We start from the raw sequence: 21,946 nt of genomic DNA on the forward strand, positions 1-21,946 counted from the left end.
AGTGCTCAAACTCATTGAGGCAGAAAGCAGAACGGTAGTTTCCAGGAGGGGGAGATGTGAAGTTATTGATTAGTGGGCACAGAGCTTTAGTTTGGGGTGACAGAAAGGTTCTGAAGTTGGATGGTGGTGGCGGCTACACAACAATTTGAGATACTAATTCTTAGGTGTGCTTTTTAAGTGATTACCCTTTATATTAACAAGGTTGATTTTTTTTTCTCTTACTTAAAAATAATTCAAAATACTAAAAAAAAAAAAAAAAATCTTTCAGAAAAGAAACTAAGGCCTGAGCAACATGGCAAAACCCTATCTCTACAAAAAAATACAAAAATTAGCTGGGCGTGCTGGTGTGCACCTGTAGTCCCAGCTACTCAGGAAACTGAGGCAGGAGGATGGCTTGAGCCTGGGAAGTCAAAGTGAGCCGAGATCACACCACTGTACTTCAGCTTGGGCAACAGAACAAGAACATGTTGGAAAGAAAGAAAAGAAACTAAAGAAACATGAGGAAAAGTTCAAATTCTTGCTCCTTAACTTCCCTATAATGAAACAGAATGAGAGAACGCAAGGTGGGGATAGGCTCAAGTTTTTTTAATAAGACACAATGAAGGAGTTTGGATTTTATTTTAAGGACAATAGCTATCAAATGAAGATTTATAGCGTAGGGAGTATCTGGCTAGATGTATAATCAATGAGGATAACTTAACTGGAAGGAAGCAAGGCTGGAGGCAGAGAAATGGTTAAGCGATTGACACAGTGATGGGGAGGAGGTATGAATGCACTGTACCCTGTGTTCCCCATAACACCATCATTGTGTGATGGTCTCTTCTTCCACCTTCCATTAGATGTTTGTTCAGTAAAGTCCGAGGCCTCATCTCATCACTGTTGTATCCCAGGCCCTAGCATAAAGGAGACACATGAAGAGTACTTGGTGATCAATAAAAATTGTCATATGAGTGATTACGTGATGAAGAAATAAATCATCCCTGGTATTTTCACTTCAAAGCAAAATCTGAGAAAGGATCATGCTTTCAAATAACATTCAATAAACATTTACTGATGGAAGACGACCTCAAAGAAGAGTGAGTCAGTAAGGAACATTTCTTGAACTGACTGAAACCTAACATTGAGTATAACTATTTCTTTCAAGAAATTAGCTAGGGAAAAGAGAACTGAAGGGTTGGCAGAACCAAGAGAAAAAAAATTTAGAAAACTTGAGAATGTGAGGAAAAGGACGAACTCAGTCAAGACAGCAGTCTAAAGATGTAAGTTCTTATTGCCTGTAACCTGTGCCTTCAACTTCATCCTTCACACTGTTGCTAAAGTGGTGGGCACAATATGCGTATCTGATGACACTTCTCAGCTTCAGTGCCCCACCATCTACGGGGGAAAGTCAAGGATCAGGAGCAAGACACAGGAAAACCTCCCTGGCTAGTCAGCTATTCCTGCCTTGCTCTTGACACCAGCTGCAATAACTCCCCAGGGTGAGAGAACCAGTACCAGGTCAGTTACATGTGAACCACCCAAAAATATAGATCTATAAGCTCTGCCCCTGGAAACTCTGACTCAACAGGTCTGGGGTATGGCCAGGAATTTGTATTTTTACAAAGGTCCTCAGGGGACTCTGATGAGCCGCCGAGTTTGGGAACCACACTATATTAGTATAACATGGCATTTATAAAGAGCACCAAGTTTTGCATCCAGAAAGACCCCAAAACAAATCCCTCCTTGATCCTTTATAGGCTAAATGGTCTTGGGCAAGTTAACTATTTTCCCTATGTATTGCAGAGATTTTTCTATTCTAAAATGGGAATAATACCTTAATCAAAGAATATTGTAAGTATTAAATGAGAAAATATATGTAAAGTACTTAACAAGTATACATAAACATATACTATGTATGTATGTAAACTCAATAAATGTTAACTGTTAATAACTCTATTTAACACCTAACTGTTCAAACCATCTCCACCTCCTCACCATTCTCAACTTTTGTTCATGCCGCTCTCTCTGCCTGGTACTCTCCCCTGATTTTTTTTCCCCTGCTGGCTGCTGCAATCTCCTCCACCAAGCCTCCACTGACATAAGCTCAATCTTCCTTCCCTCCTAGGGGAGGGCCAAGTACCTATCCTCTATGATTCCACAGTACCCTGTGCTTACCCCTCTTCATTCATTCAATAATATTTATTGAGCACCTCTTAGGTATTAGACACTGAAGACACATTTTTTTTTTTTTTTTTGAGATGGAGTCTCGCTCTGTCGCCCAGACTAGAATGCAGTGGCACAATCTCTGGTCACAGCAAGCTCCGCCTCCAGGGTTCAGGCCATTCTCCTGCCTCAGCCTCCAGAGTAGCTGGGACTATAGGCACCTGCAACCATGCCCAGCTAATTGTTTTGTATTTTTAGTAGAGACGGGGTTTCACCGTGTTAGCTGGGATAGTCTCAATCTCCTGACCTCATGATCCGCCTGCCTTGGCCTCCCAAAGTGCTGGTATTACAGGCTTGAACCACTGTGCCTGGCCACTGAAGACACATTCTAATAGAAAATCATGTATCAAACAAATTACACAAATGCAGTAGTCTCCCCTTGTCCACAGTTTCACTTTCCACAGTTTCAGTTAGCACAGTCAACCATAGTCCAAATATATTAAATGGAAAATTCCAGAGATATACAATTCTTAAGTTTTAAGTTGCACGCAGTTGAGCAGTATGATGAAATCTCACGTCATTCCACTCCATCCCTTCATCATCACAAGAAGGGTGAGTACAGTACAATAAGATATTTTGAGAGAGAGACCAGTCACATAACTTTTATTACAGTATATTGTTAAAACTAATCTATTTTATCATTAGTTATTAGTATTCAGCTCTTGCTGTACCTAATTTAAAAATTAAACTTTATTGGCCGGGTGTGGTGGCTCACGCCTGTAATCCCAGCACTCTGGGAGGCTGAGGCAGGTGGATCACCTGAGGTCAAGAGTTCAAGACCAGCCTGGCCAACATGGTGAAACCCCATGTCTACTAAAAATACAAAAATTAGCTGAGTGTGGTGGCACATGCCTGTAGTCCCAGCTACTCAGGAGGCTGAGGGAGGAGAATTGCTTGAACCCGGGAGGCAGAGGTTGCAGTGGGTGGAGATCCAAGATTGCACCACTGCACTCCAGCCTGGGTGACACAGAAAGACTCCGCCTCAAAAAACAAACAAAACAAAAAAACAAAAAAACTTTATCATGGGTATGTATGTATAGGAAAAACCATGGTATATATAGGGTTCAGTACTATCCATTGTTTCAGGCATCCACTGGGGGTCTTGGTGTAGTATTCCCCATGGATAAAGTAAGGGACTACTATAATTATGATCATGATTAAATTATTGCACAGCAATTATTTGTGTCTGTCTTTTCCCCACTAAATAATAAATACTTCAAAGCTATATCAAATTCATCTTTATATCTCCTGTATTCAGCAATGTCTGACAAAAAAGGAATATTAATAAATAATCTTAAGTAAGAAGGAAGGCTTAATTAATGATGAGGGGTCCTGGAGAAGACAAGTGTGGATGACATCATGAATATAAATGGGAAAAATGAGCCTTGAACAAGAGCAGGAAGAGCTCTTCTACTAAGATAACTAAAGGGAGACAGGAAAAGACAATGTTGACTAGGTACGTTTACAGACAGAGGCAACAAGTGAAGGGATTCCAGGCCTAATGGCTCCTATTTTTGAAATAAGAAGCAAGATCATCTAGTGAGAATTTGGAGGTTGAAGTTGGATCAGGAGGCTTTTTTTTTTCTTTTCGGGAGGCTTAGAGGCGACTTCTCCCCATTCCCAAGCCAGTAGTGGGCTAAAGTAGACATTTGTCAATATTGCCGCCTCCTCCTCCGCTTCCTCCTTTTTCTCCTCCTTCTATTCTTCCCCTCCCCTTCCTCTCCTTTTCTTTTTTTTTTTTTTTTTTTTTTTGGACCCAGGATCCAAACATTCGTTGTCTTTTGAGGGAATCCTATTGTATATAATATTGGCAGAAAAGTGTCTACCTTCTCACTAAGTAAGCCAAAGAAGGCAGATCTTTCCTCTCCCAGCTCCCTGGTAGCAAAGGAATAGGCATGTGACCTATACTCAGCCAATCAGATGTTCTTGTGCAAGATTTTGAATCCTAAGCAGGTAATATAAAAATGGAGAGACAGTATTAAAATTATTTATGGGAATGGCAGAAGAAATAACAGCAAGAATGGAGGAGCAATAGCACATTAACCACTGTCCTAGTGCCATGGCATTAGCTGGGGTACATGCTGCTGGGCCTCTTTGCTTCCTGCCCATTTTCCAAGCTGGTTCTCCAGCTTCCCTGTTGATTTTGTGAGCTACCTACTATCTTCTAATAAATTCCTTTTCTACTTCATTAGCCAGACTCGTTTGATATTAGCCATTTGTTTGACTGATAAGCCAGTTGGGGGAAGGGGGACAGCCTAGACATCTTGGTAAGATCCAACACTGGTATTATATGTAAGAGAGCTGGGCGCAGTGGCTTATGCCTGGAATCCCAGCACTTCAGGAGGCCAAGGTGGAAGGATTGCTTGAGCTCAGGAGTTCAAGACCAGCCCGGGCAAGATAGCAAGACCTCATCTCTACTAATAATAAAATTTTAAAATTAGCCAAATGCAGTGGTGCACACCTATAGTCCCAGCTACTCAGGAGGCTGAGGTGGGATGATTGCTTGAGCCCAGCCATTCGAGGCTGCAGTGAGCTGTGATCGCATCACTGTACTCCAGCCTGGAGAACAAAGCAAGACCTGGTCTCAAAAGAAAAAAGAAAAATAAAATAAATATATATGTAAGGGAGCAGAGCACCTCTGGAAATTAGGAGATGGTGGTCAGTCAATAGAATGAAGGAGTCAAGATTTCAGAGTGTCTTACAGTCTAAAAGTCATGAGAGTAAAATGTTGGAAAGAAGTGGAAGTGAAGGTCACTGGAGTTGAAAAGAACAAGGATGATGAAACTAGCATGTTGCATGGTAGTCCACCTGGCTACTGAAGCCACCCAGAATGATAGTGGAATTTGAGATGGACAGAAAACTGAGAAAAGAGTGCCAAAGTCTTTGATAAACAAGGGATAAGCTACAGGCAAACTAATAAATGGCAGTGACAAAGAATGACAGAAAATGATTACGATGACACGAATTTCAGGGCCAGACACAGTGGCTCACACCTGTAACCCCAGCACTTTGGGAGGCCGAGGTGGGTGGATCACCTGAGGTCAAGAAGTCAAGATCAGCCTGGCCAACATGGTGAAACCTCGTTTCTACTAAAAATACAAAAAATTAGCTGGGTGTCGTGGAGGGCGCCTGTAATCCCAGCTAGTCAGGAGGCTGAGGCAGGAGAATTGCTTGAACCCAGGAGGCAGAGGTTGTGGTGAGCCGAGATCACACCATTGCACTCCAGCCTGGGCAACAAGAGCGAAACTCCATCTCAAAAAATAAAAATAAACCAAAAAAAAAAAAAAAAGATGGCACGAATTTCAAAGGAAGAAGAATTTTTATATGAGGGTGAAAGAACAATGATTTGGAATTGGAAGTAGACTGATTCAGCTTACTGGCTTGAAGACAAAATGGTATGGAAGAATGAACAGCTTTCATTCAAGATGGTCCCCGAAAAGTGGCATTCTAGCAGGAAAGCCAGGATTTAGTTAAGACAAAGAGATGAGAGGGGTAGTCTATAAAAAGAGTATTTGTAAAGAAGTTTATTCACGTTAGAGTAAGTCTGACGCTCCAAAGGACTCTATGGAAAGTGTTGGAAGGAAAGTCAGTAGAAGAACGAGATAGGATAGGTTAAAAAAAAATAAAAAGGTCAGAGCTACACAATCAGCCCTCTGTACACCCATGGATTCAACTGTATATTGAAAATATTTGGGGAAAAAACTGCGTCTGTACTGAACATGTACAGTCTTTTTTCCTTATCATTATTCCCTAAACAATACAGTATAAAAACTATTTATACAGCATTTACATTGTATTAGGTATTATAACTGATCTAGAGATGATTTAAAGTATACAAGAAGATGTGCATAGGTTATATGCAAATATTCTGCCATTTTATGTAAGGGACTTCAGCATCCGTAGATTTTGGTATCCACAGGAGGTCCTGGAGCCTATCCCCGCCACATGCCAAGGGATGACTGCATGGAGAAGGGAATACAAGAAAAAACAGTTGAGCAGAGGTGTCCACATACAAAATAGACATTAAATGGCTGCTGCTAAACATAAGTATAATGAAGAAAATTCATATTTAAATACAAAGGCAATGATGCTATAGAATATTTATCCACTCCTTTACCTAAGGCCTAGGCTCCAAGCGTTTATTCCCAGGCTAGATTCGAATCTGTCGCGAACAAGTTACTTGATCTCTTTAAACTTCAACTGGGGGTAGCAGTTCCTTTCTGGATTGTAAATGCCAAATCAACAACATGTGACAGTCTAACACAATGCTTAGAACATGTAGGCACTCGTGCCCAGTAGGCTACGAAATTCTTTAAGACAGGGTTGTAGAAGACAACGTCCAGATAGCTTCCAGTGATTCCTGCCTCCTGGTAACGTCCATATGGCTTCCAGTGATTCCCGCCTCCTGGCTTTCACACATTCGTGTAGTCCCCTTTCACAATACACCAGGGCTGACCCATGGGACCAACAGAATATGGCAGAAGTAACAGCACATCACTTTCATACTAGATTTTCATGTTGGCCCCCCCACACCCCTCTTATCACGAGTCCTGCGGGAAACCAGCTGCCTACGGGTAACCCCCGACTCAAGCAACACTCAAGCAGCCTATGGGTAACCCCAGGAAAGCAGAGTCTCTGCCCAAACAATCCATCAGATTACGGCAGCCCCAGCCAACATCTTGACTACAACCTCATGAGAGACTCGGAGCCAGAACCACCCAATTAAACAACTTCTAGATTCCTGACCCTAAGAAACTGTGTGAAAAAATAAATGTTTATTGTCTTAAGCCACTAAGTTTTGGGGGTAATTTGTTACCACAAAATAGATGACTAATAGGTAATAGTACTAGATAACATCTAGAGGTATGGTACGGGAAAACGGGGTGCTGCCATAACACATGCCTAAAAATGTGGGAGAGGCTTTGCAGCCAAGCAGTACTGGCCCTTCCATAGGCTCTAGGTTAGAGCTTAAAGGAAAGTGAGGAAAATCACATTGGAAACTGCAAGGAGAGATCCTTTTTATGCAATAGCAGAAATTTTGCAACATTGTCACCTGTATCAACATGGAAAGTAGAAAATAAACTGGGTAATCTAGATAAGGGGATTTCCAGGAAAAGCACTGAAGGTGCTTCCTGGTTCCCTCCAGTTGCACATAATAAAATACAAGAGATGGGTGGGCTCGGTGACTCATGCCTGTCATCCACACTTTGGGAGACTGAGGTGGTAGGATCACAATCACTTAAGGCCAGCCTGAGCAACACAGAGAGACCTCATCTCTACAAAAAAATTTAAAAGTAGTGAGGCACGGTGGCACGCACCTGTATTTCTTGCTACTCGAGAAGGTGAGGTGGGAGAATCGCTTGAGCCCAAGGAGTTCAAGGTTACAGTGAGCTATGATCGCACCACTGCAATCCAGCCTGGGGGATAGAGTGAGAACCTGTCCCTCTTTTTTTTTTTGAGATGGAGTCTTGCTCTTGTCACTCAGGCTGGAGTGCAGTGGCACAATCTCGGCTCACTGCAACCTCCACCTCCTGGATTCAAGCAATTCTCCTGACTTAGCCTCCCAAGTAGCTGGGGTTACAGGCACCTGCCACCACGCCCGGCTAATTTTTGTATTTTTAGTAGAGACGGGGTTTCACCATGTTGGCCAGGATGGTCTGGATCTCCTGACCTCACGATCTGCCCGCCTTGGCCTCCCAAAGTGCTGGGATGACAGGTGTGAGCCACCGCGCCCAGCCGAGAACCTGTCTCTTTTAAACAAACAAACAAAAAATAAAATACAAGAGGAGAGATAACCTAAAGGAAAGCCTGTTAAACAAAAAGGAGCCAGGAATTGCTAGTTGTGAAAATTCCCTAGATCTCCAGATGGCAAGAAGACGCTAAGAAGTGGCTTCTTAAAGATCAAATTTAGGGCACTGCCAGGAAAACATAATAGAGTACATGGTTCTAGAGTCCTTTCTTAAGACTTCAGAATTATCAAATGTGGTGCATCAAGGCAACATTCAGACTAGCAAAGAATCTCTAGAAAGTTTAAGGGTGAGTCTTACAGATCCTTTCACTCAAACAACAGGGTTTAAAAAGAAGTTTAATGTCCCAGGCGCAGGGGCTCACACCTGTAATCCCAGCACTTTGGGAGGCTGAGGCCGGCAGATCACGAGGTCAGGAGTTTGAGACCAGCCTGGCCAATATGGTGAAACCCCATCACTACTAAAAATACAAAAATTAGCCAGGCATGGTGGCGTGCACCTATAGACCCAGCTACTTGGGAGGCTGAGGCAGGAGACTCACTTGAGCCCAGGAGGCGGAGGTTACAATGAGCCGAGATTGTGCCACTGCACTCCAGCCTGGGTAACAGAGTGAGACTCCATCTAAGAAAAAAAAAAAAAAAAAAGAAGTTTAATGTCTCTTAGCTATCTTAGTAGGAGCCAAAGACAGAGAACAGCTTATCTCAAACAAATTTGTGTATATGGCTTTTGTCTAATGGACAATAAGATTCGTGGGAGACCTATGAAAAATTTTAAAAGGAAGCTATTTGCAGAAACACCTTCAGCCTCAACTAAAAAGGACAAAGAGATCACAAAAGGAAAAACGTTCTTTGGACTCCCAAAACTTCTATTGACAGGAATCAGGCTTAGAAAACTGCTTAGCTGTAAACATGTACTACTTCTCGTAAAAGAAAAGATAACAAAGAGTCGAACCAAGAGCTCAGGGGACAGAGCTAAAGGCCACCTAGAATCACTTCTGGACAGTAAGACTGAGTCCTAATCAATAAATGTCCAATACTTGCCAGGCTCAGTTTTATGAACCAACGACTCCTGTGTTCCTCCCATTTCCTCCTTACTATGGAGGAATACCAAAAAGTATACCAAAAAAAAAATGTATCCTCAAAGTTCTTGTGTTGGAAACTGAATCCCCCATGCAAGTTTTGGGAGGTGGAAGCTTAAGAGGTGATTAGGCCATGAGGCCTCTGCCCTCATGAATGGATTAATGCTGTTATCTTAGGAGCAGGTATGTTATAGCAGGAGTGGGTTCCTTAACAAGAATGAGTTCAGCCTCCTTCCCCATCCCCATATGATGCCTTCTACCACGTTATGATGCAGCAAGAAGGCCCTCACCAGATGCAGACCCTCAATCTCGGACTTTCCAGCCTCCAGAAATGTGAGAAATAAATTTATGTTCTTCATAAGTTACCTAGTCTGTGGTATCCTGTTACAGCAGCACAAATACACGAAGACATCCTCTTTTTTGATAGAAGTGTCTGTGGATGTTACCTTTTCCCATTGTATGTTGAGTGGTAAGGGGCAAGTAACATCTCTCTAGTTCACAGGTCTATAGATCAAGAGAAACCACTCAAGAAGTCATACATAAGTAGCTACAGCCAAGGAACCTCATTACCACCTGGGCTTGATTTAGATCTGATATTCTGGACTTTGAGCTGATGCTGTAATGGCTGTAATGGGACGGAAGGCCCATTCTAGTGGGCCTTTGGAGAGAGTGAGTGCATTCTACATGTGCGAGAAACGTGAATCACTGGAGGCCAGAAGGCAGACTGTGGTAGCCAGCCTCCGAGATGGTTCCCGATGACCCTCACCTCTTGCTATTTACACCACTGTGCAGTCACCACTGATATTATATAGGGTTAGTTTATGTCACCAATAGAATAGAGCAAAAGTAATGATTGGTTACTTCTGAGATTATGTTATAAAAGATATTGTGGCTTCTGTCTCATCTCTTTCTGTCTCTTGAATGACTCACTCTATGGGATACCAGATGCAATGTTGCATGTACAGTCAAGTGGCCTATAGAGAGTCTCATGTGTCAAGAAACTGAGGCCTCCAGCCAACAACCAATAAGGAACCAAGGCTTCCTGCCAAAAGTCACGTGAGTGAGCCCCAGACTATGAGAGACCCTTAGGCACAATCACCCAGTAAAGCTACAGCCAGAAATTATGAGAGATAATAAATATTTGTGGGTTTTAGCTGCTAGATTTGGGAGTAATTGGTTACAGAGCGATAGCTAACTGACACAGGCACTACGTCAAATGCATTCTTTTTGTTTTTTGTTTTTTTGGGGGCTTTTTTTGAGACACAGTCTCACTCTGTTGCCCAGGCTGCGGTGCAGTGGCACAATCTCGGCTCACTGCAACCTTCGCCTCCCAGGTTCAAGTGATTCTCCAGCCTCAGCCTCCAGAGTAGCTGGGATTACTGATGGGTACCACCATGCCTGGCTAATTTTTTGTATTTTTAGTAGAGACAGGGTTTCAGCATGTTGGCCAAGCTGGTCTCAAACTCCTGGCCTCCTGTAATCTGCCCGCCTGAGCCTCCCAAAATACTGGGATTACAGGCGTGAGCCACTGCGCCCAGCCTTCAAATTCATTCTTTTACTTCTGTAATCCTAGTTGTTTGAGAAATTTTGCAAATTCAATTAATTTTCTTTTCCCTTTCCCTCTCTCACTGATTTGTCACTTTCTCAATAAAGAATTCAAGGTTTGAAAAATTATTGTGGCGGTAGTATTCAAAAAACTTTCCTTCACTAAACACACACTTAACTGTGTTCCACTGCTGCCGTTGTCTATACTTTGAAGGAAATGTGGCCCAATTTAGCTTTAGAATGAGCAGGATGGCTTTCTGTCTTCTCATACTTTGCCATTTTACTGTAAACAGCTTTTTCAAATTGAAGAAAAGTTTTTCCTTGTTGAAAAAATTATCAAGCCTAAAAACAGCGTGCAATCACAGATACGTCTATAAAAAGATGTCTGTCAACTGCGTTTGCTAGTTAGAAGAAAGCTTATTGCAGTTTCCAGCTCCCTGTCGGCTCTTCCTATCTATGGGTTTTGGTTTAAAACATATACTCACAAAATGTTAAAGGCCTTCTATAAACCAAGTGATTTTCTCTTGAATAAATCAGTCCAGACAGTCAATTGTAACAGCTTTCTTTACTTTCTACACTATGAAAACCAGAAAAACCTTTACAAGGCTCGAACCACATGAAAATTACTTAAAACATACTGAATGTCAAGAAAAAAAGTTTCCTTGTGAATATTTGTTTACTGATTTTAAATAAATATCAAGATCTTTACATGACTTTCTAGAGATTCAGAGCCACTCCTATAAAAGTTTAAAAAGGTGGTAATAGCAAAATGCTGACCAAACAGGCCCTGACTCCTACTGCTCTATTTCTCTACCTCACAGGGCTGTTACGAGGATTAAAAGTCATAATGTATACAAAGGGCATAAAGCTGGACCATAGTAAACAAGTTACAATAATGGAATCAGAATAATCCAGAAAGCTAATACAAAATAGAAATTATCTGCCAAAAATTCCGACTCATTCCCCCACCCTGACCCCACCCTGTGACCTCCAGAGAGGGAAGAGGCTGGGGATTGAGCAAATCTCGAATGGCCAGTGATCGAACCAACCATGCCTACATAATGGAACCCCCACAAAAACCCTAAACAAAGGGGTTCCAAGAGCTCTGGAATGGCAAGCACATCCACATGCCGGGAGAATAGTGCACCCAACTCCACAGAACAGAAGCTCCTCAGCTGGGGTACCTGGCAGATCTCACCTCACCCTTTATGTCACTCCATCTGTTTCTTCATTTGCATCCTTTATGATAAACCAGTAAATGTTAAACAAAGTGTTTCCTTGAGTTCTGTGAACCTTTATAGCAAATTATGGAACTAAGAAGGGGGTTGTGGAAACCCCCAATTTGTAGCCACATCTAACTGAAGTGTGAGTAACTTAAGGATCCACTACCTTTAATCAGCAGTTAGCCTACTTTCCTGGGGAACGGTCTTGTGGGACCAAATCCTTAACCTGTGGGATCTGTAGTAACTCTGGGTAGTTGGTATTAAATTGAGTTGAATTGTAGGACTCCCAGTTGGTGTCCACAGGGAACTGGAGAATTGTTTGGTGTGGAAAACCCACACATTTGGTGCCAGAAGTACTGAGTAGAACTAGATCCTAGCAGTAGTAGTAGTAGTAGTAGTAGTAGTAGTAGTAGTAGTAGTAGTAGTAGTAGTAGTAGAAGTACAAAAAAAAAAACACCACCCACATTAGGCCAGGCGCAGTGGCTCATGCCTGTAGTCCCAGCTGCTAGGAAGGCTGAGGTGGGAAGACTGCTTGAGCCTGGGAGGCGGAGGTTGCAGTAAATCGAGATTCCAGCTTGGGCAACAGAGCAAGACACTGTCTCAATAGAACCCCCCAAAAACGCCACACCTTGATGGGGCTATGTCATAGTGACATAGGAGCCAGCGAAAAGAGCTTCCAATGGCTAAAGCTGAAACAATTTGAGCAACAAAATGAATAAAGTAGTACTGGCTCATAACCCAAAGTATAAAATAAACATCCAATGTGTCCATACTGACAGGAATGAATGATCAAGTGCAGTAGTCTCCCCTTACCCACGCGGGATAAGTCCCAAGACCTGCAGTGGGTGCCTAAAACCTCAGATAACACCAAGCCCTATATATACTATGTTTTCCCCTATTCATACATGCCTGTGATGAATTAAGCACATTAAGAAATTAACAACAATAACCAATAATAAAATAGAATAATCATAACAACATACTGTAATGGAAGCTATATGAATGGCCTCTCTCAAAATATCTTATTGTACTGTACTCATGCATCTTGTCATATGTGAGACGATAAAATGCCCACGTGATGAGATGAAGTGAGGTGAATGACACAGAGCACCATGATGTAGTGTCAGGCTACTGTTGACCTGATGATACACCAAAAGGAAGAGCACCTGCCTTGGGAGATCCCGGGTCATCCCGAGCCATGACGATGTTCATGGTTAAATGTCAGAAGCAGAAGATGTCAATGATTAAAGGCAGGTAGCATATACAGTGTGGATAAACTGGGCAAAGCGATGATTCACATCCTGGTAGGACAGAGAGAGATTTCGTCATGATACTCAAAATAGCATGCAATTTAAAATGAATGGTTTATTTCTGGAATTTTCCATTTAATATTTTCAGATCTTGGTTGACCTTAGTTAACTAAAACCACGGAAAGCCAAACCGTGAATAGAGGAAACTGTAAACAAATATATAGGAGAAAAGATACAAATCTTCTGTTCAGAAGAATTTCAAATAATTCATGTAGATTCTCTGCCCTCAAGGAGGGAAGCATAACTCCATACTCCTTGAGTGTGGGCTGCACATATGACTTCCTTCCAAAGACTATGGAATGGGGAGACAGACTTACCACAGTGGAGAAACCAGACAAACACTACCTCAGCCAGGCGATCGAGGCTAACATCAACAGTGATCAATTGTATTGATATTAATAGTACATACCCTTGATGTTATGTGATGAAAATGGTACTTTAACTCTGTGGTCTCCCTCCTAAAATCCCATTCCACCAGTCTAATCAGGACACAAACATCAAATTCTAATAGAGGGGCATTCTGACCCATTCTGAAAACTGTCAAGGAGGTCATTAAAGACAAGGAAAACCTGAGAAACGATCACAGCCAAGAGGAGCCGAAGGAGCCATAGCAACTAAATGGTAACCTGGTGTCCTTGATGGGACTCCGGAGCAGAAAAGGACATTAGGTAAAAATTAAGAAAATCTGAGTAAAGTATGGACTTTAGTTAATTTTTAAAATTACTTTATTGGCCTGGTGTGGTTGCTCATGCCTGTAATCCCAACACTTCGGGAGGCCAAGGTGGGAGAATCGCTTGTGCCCAGGAATTCAAGACCAGCCTGGACAACAAAGTGGGTCCTTGTCTCTACAAAAAATAAATAAATCATAACTAAATAAATCAAAATTACTTTATTAACATTGTACTTTGAACAAATTTTGCCACCATTTCTAGGTTGCAATACAGTGTCATGGTTAAGATCACAGACTCTAGAACCAGACCACCTGGTTTAAAGATCATATTCATACATATTCATACATACATAGCTCTGTAATCTTTAGGACAAATAACTGCTCAAATATTCAGTTTTTCTCATCTGTGAAAAGCACAATATCGAGTATCTAGCTGACAAGGTTGTTTTGAGGGTTACCACCTGAACTATAGGAATATTCAATCAAAGTTACCCATTATCATTACTAATTTTTTGTAACGTAGGGAAGTTGCCTAGTATCTCAGGAAAGTAAGTTATACAGATTTGGTTGAGAGAAAATAAGTTTTCTATTAGTCATTCACAGGAGGCATATATGGAAAGAGAGAAAACAGGCAAAGGTCTAATGTCACACTCAGTGTTATTAGCGTTACTTTTCATGAAGATATAAGCCTTATAGGAATCTGATGACAGTTCACTAACAATATTTTGGAACTAGCAATTACTATAATTTTTGCAATGGGTTGGATACGCATATCATCTTTCCTAAATATTAAATAAATTTTTTTATTTCATGCTCCTTTAAAAATATATTATTTACCTTATTTTTAGTTGTTCCTACTCTAATAGGCCACAAAATATAAACGGCAGTGTTGCTTATTATAAAATAAATATAACTAAATTAGTATGTCAATATAATAACAAAATGCCACTTAATTGATAAAAATCCCAGTTGAGGCAAGTTATACCATTATATAATAATTCTCTAGCTACCCAGGAGGCTAAGGCAGGAGGATCGCTTGAGCCCAAGAGTTCAAGGCCAGCCTAGGCAACATAGTGGGACCCGATCTCATTTAAAAAAATAATTAATTAAATAGTTCCCTTTTCACTTTAATTCCATATTGGTATATGAAAGCCAACAATTTCACACTGTATTTGTTTTCCATCAATGGAAATGCTGCGAAGACTAAAAAACTACATATTGCACTAAGTTAAAATCTAAACCATAGGAGAAAAACAACAAAAAAAGTTAAACTTAATTTCGAAAGAACAAATTAATGATAATAAATACAAAAGGAGCAGTCATAACAAAACACAAGTCAAATCACCTAAGGATATAAGAGAAGTTTTTTAAACAAATAGCGCAGCTGAGTTTTTTCTAACATGGAGATGTCTGTTTACATATTTAAATATCTAATTAGATACTCAAAATCCCACCTACAGAAATTAAGATAAAATAATAAGCCCCAAGAGGAATACTTACCATGGGAACTGTTTAAAGCATACAAAAAAGAAGGTAAAGAAATGCCCTCAAGGTTAATTAACTGAAAGTACAGATAATGTTATTGTTCTATTTGACCCAATTAATACCAACACATATTCCAGACATATGCTGTCAAAAAAAAAAAAAAATCAAGAATACGATTCTTGGCCTTTGGCTGGGTGGGGGGGTCAGGGGAGGGAGGTGGTAGGAATAGTTCTTTGAGAATTCTTTTTTCATAAACAACTTGATCCAAAGACAATATACCACCAAAACACTAGGCTTAAAATGAAATACCGTAGCTGTGGCTCACACCTGTAATCCCAGCACTTTGGCAGGCTGAGGTGGGCGGATCACTTGAGGTCAGGAGTTCGAAACCAGCCTGGCCAACATGGTGAAACCCCATGTCTACTAAAAATACAAAAAAAAATTAGCCAGGTGTGGTGATGCACGCCCGTAATCCCAGCTACTCGGAAAGCGGAGGAATGAGAATTGCTTGAACCCGGGAGGTGGAGGTTGTAGTGAGCTGAGAACGCGCCATTGCACTCCAGCCAGAGCGACAGAGCAAGACTCCATCTCAAAAAAAAAAAAAAAAAAAGAAATACTGTACTCAATCATCATCTAGTTTTATGTTAATCTGTGCTTTCATTTATCAAATGTTTGTTGATCAGCTACCATCTACTATAAATACATTCTAACTTAAAAGGAAAACAGACCAGCTATAGTAAATCACAACAGATCAGTGCTAAAACTCAGTGACGTACACAGACAGCCCTACGGAGGCACAAGAGTGGCACCCACCTCAGACTTGAGGATGGACCTTAGATAAAGATGAGAAGCAAGAGTCAGAAGTTGGACTGAAAGGTGTTCATTCATCCCTGTCTCCTCCAGTCCCCACATCCAGTCACAAAAACGTTTAGACTCTCTTGACTCTCAAACCTTCTCTGCCATTTCCTCCGCTGCTGTCTAATCCAAGACACCACCATCATTATCTGCTCTTGCCGTGCTCCACCCTTCCACAGTGCAAGCAAGTGATCTTTTTTTTTGTTTTGAGACAGGGTCTCACTACGTTGCCCAGGCTGGAGTGCAGTGGCTATTCACAGGTGTGATCATAGCTCACTGCATCCTCGAACTTCTAGGCTCAAGCAATCCTCCCACCTCAGCCTCCCAAGTAGCTGGGACTCCAGGCTCGTGCCATCACATCTGGCCAAGTGACCTCTTAAAAACATAATGAATTGTATCATTTCCCTGTTTAAAAAGCTCCAATGGCTCCCTCTTGCTCTTGTATAGAAGTCAGCCTCCCTGACCTGGTCTTCACAAAGACCTGGCCTCTGCCTACTTTCAAACTTCATTTCACACCATTCTTCCCACCCTCATGTCTCCATTCCAGCCACAATGGAGCCTCGTGCAACTCCTCTAATAAGCTATGCTCCTTTCTTACTTCAGGCTTGTAAATTCGCAGTTCCATCTGTTACTAGTAGTAGTTTTTGGTAGAGGAAATGTCACATTCAAAGCCACTGAAGTAAGAAAAATTTAAATCAGAACAGGCATGGTGGCTCATGCCTGTAATCCCAGCACTTTGGGAGGCCGAGGTGGGCAGGTCACCTGAGGTCAGGAGTTCGAGACCAGCCTGACCAACATGGAGAAACCCCGTCTCTACTAAAAATACAAAATTAGCCAGGCATGGTGGCACACGCCTGTAATCCCAGCTACTCGGGAGGCTGAGGCATAAGAATCACTTGAACCTGGGAGGTGGAGGTTGTGGTGAGCTGAGATCATGCCACTGCACTTCAGCCTGAGCAACAAGAGTGAAACTCTGTCTGAAAAAAAAATAAAAGAAAGAAAAAAGAAAAATTTAAATCAGATGTCCCTCTTGTGGAACCCTGAACTTTTTTGAACTGCTTATAACAATTATGTATTTTTTTTTTTTTTTTTGAGATGGAGTCTCCCTCTGTTGCCCAGGCTGGAGTTCAGTGGCACGATCTCGGCTCACTGCAACCTCTGCCTCCCGGGTTCAAGCAATTCTCATGCCTCCGCCTCCCAAGTAGCTCGGATTACAGGTGTGTGCCACCATGCCTGGCTAATTTTTGTATTTTAGTAGAGACGGGGGTTTCACCACATTAGCCAGGCTGGTCCTGAACTCCTGGCCTCGAGTGATCTGCCCACCTCGGCCTCCCAAAGTATTGGGATTACAGGTGTGTGCCACCACACCTGGCCCAATAATTATGTAACTCTTTAATGGTTCTCTCCTCTACAGCAATATCTAAGAGGACAGGGCCCAAATCTGTTTTATTCCCCAACATCTAGCACCAGGCCTAACACGGTAAGTAAGGACTCATAACATTTCTAGAGCTCTTACGGCGTGTGAAGTTCTCCACAACATCCTTTACCACCACATGGGACAGGCTCTGCTATGCTCCTCATTTGACATGTGAAGAAATTAGAACACCTAAGTACCTTGCCTAAAGTTATCCAGCTCTGAAGTGGCAAAGCCAGAATTTGAGCCCATAAGGATTAACTACAGACTTCATGTTCTTAACCACTAAGCAATGCTATTTACTAAATGAAGTCTGGGATAAGGAAACAATATGTGCGCAGGCTAGCACTTTCATTACGGGAACAACAAAGAAATTGTTCTCTATGATGAAGCGTATAATAAAGTGTAGAATGCGTGAATGGTGATACCAAACATGTAATCAGAAAAAAGAAGAAAAAAAAAAAACCCTGGAGAAAGAAGACATCCTTGTCTGTTTTGTTAGAATTCAGACTATCCTAAGGGTAATGGGAAGACATTAAGGATTTTAGGCAGAGAATTCGTTAACCAATAACCGGATTTACAGCATAAGAAATGAAAACAAGTAAACCAGGTAAGAGGTTTTTGTAAGGAGCCAGTAAGTACAGATAAACATGTATGTGTCAGGAAATTGAGGAGTTTTTTTTTTTTTTGAAGGGGGGGTGTTTTTTGACAGAGTCTTGCTCTGTCGCCCAGGCTGGAGTGTAGTGGCATGATCTTGGCTCACTGCAACCTCCACCTCCGAGGTTCAAGCGATTCTCCTGCCTCAGCCTCCCGAGTAGTTGGGACTACAGGCGTGTGCCACCACACCTGGCTCATTTTTATGCTTTTAGTAGAGACAGGGTTTCTCTGTGTTGGCCAGGCTGGTCTCAAACTCCTGACCTCAAGTGATCTGCCCACCTTGACCTCCCAAAGTGCTGGGATTACCAGCATGAGCCACCGCGCCTGGCCAAGGAGCTTATACTTTATGGCTTGCATTTTCTCTGCCATATAATAAGTGAAGAAGTTTGCAGAGTGAATGGAGAAATGAGAGGATTATCGGTATGAGATCATGAATTTGTATAGGAGATCAAAACCTTTTCTGAATCAATCTGTGCTCAATGTCACGACAGACAAAGACTGAGGTTCTGCTCTAGATTAAAGACAACTAGGGACACATGACAACTATTAATAAATGCAGTATGTGATGCTGGACTGAAACCTGTCCTAGAGGCGGAAATGCTATACAAAGCTATTGACAATTGAGACAACTGATAAAATCAGAATATGGACTATAGAATTAAAAATAGCTGGCGGGGCACGGTGGCTCACGCTTGTAATCCCAGCACTTTGGGGGGCTGAGGTGGGCAGATCACTTGAGGTCAGGAGTTCGAGACTAGCCTGGTCAACACGGCAAAACCCCATCTCTACTAAAAACACAAAAATTAGCCAGGCGTGGTGGTGCATGCCTGTAATCCCAGCTACTCAGGAGGCTGAGGCAGGAGACTCACTTGAACCCAGGAGCTGGAGGTTGCAGTGAGCTGAGATCGCGCCACTGCATTCCAGCATGGGCAACAAAGCAAGACTCCGTCTCAAAAAAAAAAAAAAAAAAAATCTATGTTAAAGTTCATAGAGACTTTACACAAGAAACTATCTTTGTTCTTGGAAAATACACACCAAAATATTAAGGGATAAAGTGGCATGATTGTGTAACATACTCTCAAATAGTTGAAGGGAAAAAAATTTTAAATATATGTAGAAACAGAAAGAAAGAATGATAAAAAAACGCAAAATGTTAAGATAAAATAATTTGGACAAAGGAAATGTGGGAATTCTCTGTGTATAGTATTCTTACAATTGTCCTGTAAATTTGAAATTACTTCACAAAGTTTATTTCACAAAATTCTTTCGAAATAGTCAGCATTGAATAAGGTTATGTTCCGAGAATGGACTATCTGAATTCAGGATTTCAGAGGTGGCACGATCCTGAATATTGGCAATATCCATGGTTTGGCCATGGAAGTGGGTGGCTGAAGTGTAATAGAGATAAAAAGTCACCAAAATTGAGGTCAGATTTTAATTTTCCTCTCATTTCATCATATAGCATCATTTCATATGAAACTTCATTGCATTTACTGATTTCACCTGAAGATTTTTAATCTCTACATTCGTTTTCACTTTTGAGGCTTTTCGTGTTTATAACTATTGTGTAATTTAGCTACTAATGCAAATCAACTAACCATTTAAAGAGGTACATAGCTCTTCTTCCTCGTAGCTAATGAAGATTTTAAATAAGAGAATCTCAAATCCCCATTGCTCTGACATATATTAGACATATTACCATTTTTCAGGTTTATTGTCTTGGGTCCTACTCAGAATATTTAACCTCTGTGATAATATTGAATTTCATATAAATTTGAACAATATATCAGCTACTACCTGAAAGATGGTAATAATAATAATGGCATATCATCTCTACCATCTCTGGTAGGTACCATCATCCCTAAGTCCTGAGCATCTCTGATTTAAATTATTCAAAGTAAACCACCAGCCTTCTGCATGGTCACCTGGTTACTCCAGGGGATGAGAGATTTAATCATTTGCTTTTTGACTTTCATCCAAATCTCCTCTATTTAGCCTGACTCCACACACATGCCTTCTGAGATGGCTGCTGTGTCTAATCCTGAGCCTTTCAAAGCTTTTAAGCTCAAATTGGTTTGTTTCTTTTTGGCTCCCTCTTCTACAGGCTTGTATTTTCTTTGTTTATGCTAGGTAAACTGCACCTGGTCCAACCGTTTCATAGTGCATTATCTCCTCACTTTCTATCTTTTTACATACCACCATTATCTCCTTTTCTATGGTCTTCATCCCTGTATATTTGTGCCTTTTTTACTTCTTTACTGTCATTATAGGGGGGTTTCAGGAGTAAAAATAAATATGTGGGCCAGGTGCAGTGGCTCACACCTGTAATCCCAGCACTTTGGGAGGCCAAGGTGGGCGGATCACCTGAGGTCAGGAGTTTGAGACCAGCCTGGCCAACATGGTGAAACCCCATCCCTACTCAAAATATAAAACTTAGCCAGGCATGGTGTCGGGTGCCTGTAACCCAGCTACTTGGGAGGCTGGGATAGGAGAATCACTTGAACCCGGGAGGTGGAGGTTGTGGTGAGCCAAGATTGCGCCATTGCACTCCAGCCTGGGCAACAAGAGAGAAACTCCGTCTTGAAAAACTAAACTAAACTAAACTAAAATAAATACGTGTGCCCAATCACTATGTTGAAGTGGAGGTGCTATTCCAGTCTTTTAAATGACGAGGTTAGATTAAATATGTGATTTGCAATCTGAGTGCCTCGGCAAATGTAGTGGTAACTCCGAGCTATTTTCAGTATTTCAGTATTTTCTTTTTTTTCTTTTTTCTTTTCTTTTCTTTTCTTTTTTTTTTTTTTTTTGAGACAGAGTCTCACTCTGTTGCCCAGGCTGGAGTGCAATGGTGCAATCTCGGCTCACTGCAACCTCCACCTCCTAGGTTCAAGCGATTCTCCTGTCTCAGCCTCCCGAGTAGCTGGGATTACAGGCATGCGCCACCACGACCGGCTAAATTTTTGCATTTTTAGTAGAGACGGAGTTTCACCGTGTTGGCTAGGCTGGTCTTGAACTCCTGACCTCAGGTGATCCACCTGCCTCAGTTTCCCAAAGTGCTGGGATTACAGGTGTGAGCCACCACACATAGCCTATTTTCAGTATTTTAAAAGGATTCACAGAAAAATACATTTACTCTTAATAAGAAGATGCAAGGTGCCATCAATGTGCTACTCCTGGTTCCTGCATTCTTGCAACAAATATTTACAGTGATTAGTATATCCTACACATTTTCTAAATCCAGGGATTTAGTAACAAAAGAAACAAAATATCTGGTTTCCTATCATTTCCACTGTAACAGGATAGAGAGACAATAAGCAAATCTGTATTTTATCCTGATCATAAGCTCTGAATGGCAATATGTGGGTCTATGATTGATTTCTTTAAAATTGGAAAGAAATAATGTAATTAGTACAAAAGGATCACAAGGTACTCACAGAATTTGGAAATTGGGTTATCCTCTGTAACTAGTAAGACCCAACAGAGATGAGATTCAACAAAATTATTTTCCCCCCCCAAAAAAAATTAGCCAGATATGGTGGCATACACCTGTAGTCCCAGCTACTCAGGAGTCTGAGGTGGGAGGACCGCTTGAGCACAGGAGTTTGAGGCTGCAGTGAGCTAAGATTGGGCCACTGCACTCCAGCCTGGATGACAGAGAGAAACCCTGTCTCTCCAGAAAAAAAAGAAATTTTTCCAAAGTGGGTAGAGGATGAGGATCAAAGCTGGGTCAAAAAAAAAATCCTTGTATAAGAACATTTTT

The 21,946-nt window shown here is 41.5% G+C and overlaps 1 protein-coding gene across 5 annotated transcripts in view; it reads right to left on the minus strand.

Annotated features, from left to right (window-relative positions):
- The window catches only part of EFCAB2 (EF-hand calcium binding domain 2), a 162,833-nt gene that overhangs the window by 126,981 nt on the left and 13,906 nt on the right, over positions 1–21,946 (minus strand). For 2 of the 5 annotated variants that reach the window (XM_063809405.1, XM_016941964.4), the window contains exon 2: positions 782–893. The exons of the other annotated variants lie outside the window; for them this stretch is intronic. In XM_063809405.1, the coding sequence (XP_063665475.1) occupies positions 782–893 (112 nt within the window). The remainder of the gene's footprint in view (positions 1–781; positions 894–21,946) is intronic. 5 annotated transcript variants of the gene reach the window in all.

Source organism: Pan troglodytes, chromosome 1 (genome assembly GCF_028858775.2).
Source record: "Pan troglodytes isolate AG18354 chromosome 1, NHGRI_mPanTro3-v2.0_pri, whole genome shotgun sequence".
In the NCBI taxonomy this organism is placed as follows: domain Eukaryota; kingdom Metazoa; phylum Chordata; class Mammalia; order Primates; family Hominidae; genus Pan; species Pan troglodytes.